At 38.1% G+C, this 5,778-nt stretch overlaps 1 protein-coding gene across 1 annotated transcript; it reads left to right on the forward strand.

The window, feature by feature from the left end:
- The first annotated feature begins 472 nt into the window (after nucleotides 1–472).
- On the forward strand, nucleotides 473–4,476 carry VRTN (vertebrae development associated). The gene is made up of 2 exons (XM_026664271.2): nucleotides 473–513; nucleotides 2,457–4,476. The coding sequence occupies exon 2, from the start codon at nucleotides 2,458–2,460 to the stop codon at nucleotides 4,474–4,476; it is 2,019 nt and encodes a 672-aa protein (XP_026520056.1). The 5' UTR covers nucleotides 473–513; nucleotide 2,457.
- The last annotated feature ends 1,302 nt before the right edge of the window (nucleotides 4,477–5,778 follow it).

The raw sequence follows: 5,778 nt of genomic DNA on the forward strand, positions 1-5,778 counted from the left end.
ACACCATATTGTCTATGTCTTTCTCAGTTTGTTTAAACAAGATTTTTTCCCCTTTGAGCTAAACATTTGTAAACATTTTTAAGAAGGGTTCCGTCACTGTTTTAGTGATGGTTTTAGGTATCCCAAGAGAAGAATACAAGTAGTTCTTGACTTAAGACCACAACTGAGCCCAGAATTTCTGTTGTTAAGTGGGGTTTGCCCCATTAAAGTGCTTTCCTGAAGAAGAAAACGGAAGCTATGAAATCTTGTTCTATATTTTTTATCTGTATAGCAAGGCTTAAATATCTTGTTATATAGATGATTGGAATGGCCAAATGTAGGAGAGTAAGATTTGTACTTTTTGTGAAAAGTCAGGAAAATATATGTCAATACTGAGATCCCCTTTTCTCACTTTTCTAAACAGATCAGCAGTTTTTAAGATCAGCAATTTTTAGGGTCTACTGGAGGATTAAGTTATTAGAAAACGAATGGTGAAGCTCAGCTAAATACTACTACATACTACATAAAAGGTTTGTACAATGTGCAAAGTGTACAATAATAAAATATACCATGTGAAGGGAAGACGATTGAAAGAATTACTAAAGATGATGAACAGCAAAATTCAGGTTAAAAGAAAAACAAATTTTCAAACAAGCATTTTTGGATAAATATAATTAGAATGGCGGAACTTTGGGAGACTAGATGTGGAAAGCTGAATTTCATACACGAAAAAGGAGACAACTGAATAAGACATGGCAGGTTCTTTTCTACTCAGAAGAGCTTCCATGATAGATTTGCAACCATTTATGCCTTTTAAAATTGATATATAAGGGAGAGAACATGTATCTGTTCTCCGTCCTCCCATAAGTCTGCCCGCTTACAGGAATGTGAAAAGGAAAACAAGTCCTGTGGCAAGAATGGTAAAGGACATATACTACATCGAATATTGCCCATTGTTGAAGTGTTCAAATTATACCTTTACTACATAACTCAGTGCTACATCCTATAAATTTTATGAGAAAACCCTTATAATTTTCAGTGCTTATGAAGAATGGTAGTTCGGTCTTGTGTTTCCAGAACTGAATTTCCCACAAGTGCTGAATTTTGCAAGCAATGTTATATGATTCTGAAACCACGTTGTTACTTTCTCAGATTATTGCAAAATACTGTTAGAATTTCTTTTTTTAAATCCACATAAGAAACTATCTCAGCTAGGAAAAATAGAAGCACTATTTTACTTCACATCCGTATCTTCAGTTTGCTGAGCTTTCATTGAAAGACTCCTCCCTGGTGAAAGGAAATACTTATTTCCTAATTTTGCAAGGTGTTTGTGATATCCACAATGTTCTCATCTTGCAATAATTCTTGTATTTATTTTTTATAAACCACTTCGTGAATTATCTAAATACCAGTATAGAAATGCAATATTGTCCAGTTACCAGAAGAGGTCTCTTAAGTCTTGCATTATATTGCCTTTTTTTTTTTTTTACTTTGCAAAGCCAACTGAATTGTACAATAGCTAGTAGCTCTCATAGTCCAGGTACCGTTACATTTAGAACATAAATCTGTAAAATATAAACACAAATGAACTATTGTGCTGAATTATTTATGACAAATTAAAGCAAAACAGCTTGTTACTGCATTACCTCAGCCTTCCTTAGCCTACTAGATATGGGCCCTTGAATCAGCAGTTGCAATGCTTGCTATGCATCTGGCTGTCTGGAAAGAATAAAAACTGCAAGGGTGCAACACAGATTTTTTTTTTAAAATGGATTCTTTCTTTAAAGGACATAAGCAAATATTTGACAAATAAAAAAAAACAGACAAATAAAGGAAGAGAGATTTTGTTTTGGTAGGGTACAGCATATGAACAAGCTGCCTTTAAATAAAATATCTGTCCTTTATAAGAGCAAATGTTACTGAAGGGTAGCATTAAAATGACGAAAAGTAAACTTCAGAATTAGTATTTCTTCATTTAGAAAGCATACGTTTATCTTTTAGCATTGCTGTGCTCTTCAGTGAATTTTAGCAGGTTACACTGATCATATTTTCAAGCATTAATCCTTCTGTTTAATGGTAAAGTCTGCTAAGTAGGTTCACTTGGATAATACTAGAGCCTAATTTGGTATATGCTAACAACGGATAAGACAATGGGATAATGTACATACTTGATTAAATTAAATTTTATAAAATGTGCAGTCCAATGCAAAATGCATAATGCAGTTTTATGACTATTAGGGAACAAGGTCTAATTCAGTATTCTAACCCACAGGATTGTGCACCAGTTTCCACGAAAACATCTCTTAGCTTGGACTTTCCCTTTAATTACATATGGATTTTTTATATGCTCAAGAAGTATAGTTATGTGCCAAGACAAAACAGCATAACTGTGCCTTCCTAAGTAGTTCACGGAGCCATGAAGGGAAAATCTGTGCAAAACATGACATTCTAATTCTTCAAACTTTTCTATATTTCAGAATGATCCAGCGCCACCATCTAGTGCAGTCCATGCTCCAGAAGCTCCAGGATGCAACTGAATGTCATGGGTCAGAGAAATTAATTCGTGCAGCCTTGACATCTAGGAGGATGTTATCCTCTCTTTCATTACCCAGCTATCGTGGGAGACAGTTCCAGGAAGAGCTGGAAGTTGACCGTGTAGCAAAAAGTCTCTACCCAGAAGATGCTCCTCGCAATATGTTACCTTTCATTTGTAAAGGCAAAGGGAACCACTTGTTTGAGGCAGCAAGTGTGTTGTTGTGGGGTAACACTAGCTTAACTCTGGAGTTACAGCTCCGCACAGTTGTGGAGATGTTGCTTTACAAGCAGTACTATTTCAATGGTATGATTGATTCTAAGGTGATGCTGCAAGCTGCTCGCTATTTTCTTTGTACAGATAAATCTCCTGAGATGACTCTCTTACCTTTGGCTACCCTAGAGGCTATCTTTGATGCTGACATTAAAGCCAGTTGCTTTCCTGGAAGCTATGTCAACATGTGGCATGTGTACGCTCTGGCATCTGTACTACAATGCAACATTTATTCCATCTACCCAATGAGCAACCTTAAGATACGGCCGTACTTCAACCGACTCATCCGACCTAGAACGTGCAACTTGCAAACCTCCACACTTCACATCATGTGGTCAGGGAAGCAAATTTCTTCCCAGGTTTTTGAAGCTCAGTACTTTGTCCCTGTCATGGGTCTGGAAGAGCTGGAACCCCCAGAATCCGTTCCGGAACCTCAGGTTCAGCCTGTGAAGACACTGGAGTTGCTGAACAAGGATCCCCAGGTGACTTACTCTAACCTACGTGAAAGATACAACATTACCAAAAGCACCTTCTACCGATGGAGACGCCAGTCACGAGAGCATAGACAGAAAGCAGCTGCCAGATTTGCAGCCAAACATTTTTTGCAATCCTGTTTTCAAGAAGGTACCACTATTCCTCTTCAACACTTCCGACAGTTGTTCCCAGAAATTTCTCGCTCCACCTACTATGCCTGGAAGCATGAGTTGCAAAGTGTGGACAACCATGAGGTTTCTGCCTCTTCTGATGTCACCTTGTCTAAGGTTCCTCAAATGTACAAGCTTCACACTAGTCCAGACAGTGCAGGAAAATCTGAAGAAGGCCAGAGCTCAAAAGATTTCCTGAGTCATAACAAAAATGGAACTTCCATGCAAGGAGCCAAGTCTTATCTAGAAAAATGTATTTCCATGAATAGTCTTGTGCCATACAGAAACTTTAAACGTAGCTTTCCTGGCATCTCCAGATCAACATACTATAACTGGAGAAGAAAAGCCATAAAAGGAAATCCAAATTTCAAGCCTCCCCAACCTCTTTCTGTAATCCAGAAACCGAATCTGTATCTGTCACTGAAGTCAGGAAACCTGGCTAACATGAAGATGGTCAATGGGCAACATCCAGGGCCCCGGATTTTCATGGGTATTAAGCAGTCTCTCTACAGTTGGCAACAGCAAGCTCGTAAATTGGCCAGGAAACGTGTTTGCCAATGGAACATGCCTTTCTATAAGTTTCGCTTGCGTTATCCTAATATTTCTTCTACAACCTATTGGTTTTGGAAGAAAAAAAGTGTCAAGGAGACCGAAGAGTATTGCCTCCCCTTAACAGTGGCCTCCCAAAATTTGCAACAGACTCCCTCATCTTCTGAGATTAATAGAAAGGCAGAACTTAAATTCCATTCCACACACCCCGAAGAGTTTGCTCCAGTGCCTGTGGATAAGCAGATGCCGAAACCCTACAGCACTGCAATTCCAGATTATCAAATGTCTGAAAAAGTCAACAGCAGCATGTTTGTGATGGATGTGATTGCCACAGCTCAGTTCAAAGCCCAGGCTAAACTCTTTCTCCAGCAACGTTTTGAATCAAAGACCTTTCCAACATACAAGGAGTTCAGAGCCCACTTTCCCTTAACAGCACGCTCAACTTACTACATGTGGAAACGTGCCCTTTATGATGGACTTACTCTAGTGGATGCTTAGGGATAGTTAAGATATGCTGTCTCAGCAATGAAACATTCTACAAGCTGCTATTTTGGTCTTTGTGGATTTGTTTCTTTGGCTTCCAGAGGTGTACATCCATATTTCCCTAAGCTTAGGGAAAGATAGAAATATATTCCCAAGATAGAACATTGGGAATGAGATATTCTTTTTGTATCATAAAGAAATGCAGCTTTTTGTTTAAAGTTTTTTTTACAAAACAAACTGAACAGTCTTGCAAGCTATATGTGAAAATTATTCTTAAGTTTGCATTCTGCTGGTCAACTTTTCACTGATATTGACCTATGTTTCATTTCTTAACATGAAATTATCACTGGAAATCTTTAGGTTTGGATATGTATTCTTTTCAGAAGACAAGTTATAATATATGTTGTGGGTTCTTACAGTATATGTAATATGTTTTGTGTAAATCCATATAAAAAGATATCCATTAAAAAAAAAAGGGAGAAATGAGTTGTCGTAAGTGTTTTTTGCAAGAAAGTGGATTAAGGACTCGGCTGTGAAAGAGCTTTGAATGAGAGTTGAGAGGGTGCTGATACAGAGGAGAAATAAAACATTACTATCTTTTTCAGAAGATATTTGAGAAAACTTTCTGTGTTACAATCTAGTATGGTATAGGGTCAAACTTGTGGCCCAAGGGTTGAATGCATCACGCCTACCCCCCCATTTAGCGAAGGGGGAAAAGTTGCGATACATCACGTGATGACGATATGCCAGAAGTTTAACACTCCTGGTATAGGGGAACACCAGTGGATACCAACATCTAGATAAGCATTTTCCTCTTGACCTATTTTTTGAGCTTGGTTTAAAATGATGGAAGAAACCCTAACCCACCTCAACTTGAACAGAGAGATACACAGATATCTCCCTCAGAGAGTTCTCCTATCCTACTCCAGAATTATCTGTGGAATCCTGCACCATCTCTGTGTACAGTTCTTGAACACATTGGCAACATAGAAATCATTTCCGCTCCAAAAAAAGGCATTTTTATTAATTAAGACTGTAAGCCCCACAGTTTAATAATGAAATAATAACAGGAATATATATACCATTATTTATTACTCTAAATAAAATAGATAACTCATAAATGCATCTAACAATTCCACAAATGGTGATGTCCTTGGTACTCTCTTGAGCGTAGTGTTTTCTTGCAGAGGGTTTATTATCAAACTAGGTGACAACAGTGCTAGGAGGCAGAGTCTCATTTTGTATACTAGTGACATGCCCTGTCAGTGTTGGTGGAAGTGGTCTTGGTGGGGGAATGGGACAACTTGCCACAGCCAA

The sequence above is a fragment of the Notechis scutatus genome, chromosome 1 (assembly GCF_049901735.1).
Source record: "Notechis scutatus isolate UNSWTSFEM ecotype Mainland chromosome 1, rNotScu1.2, whole genome shotgun sequence".
Lineage (NCBI taxonomy): Eukaryota > Metazoa > Chordata > Lepidosauria > Squamata > Elapidae > Notechis > Notechis scutatus.

Excerpts from the sequence above, each read along its gene's own strand:
- VRTN (XM_026664271.2), top strand. The coding sequence starts at position 2,458 with ATGATCCAGCGCCACCATCTAGTGCAGTCCATGCTCCAGAAGCTCCAG.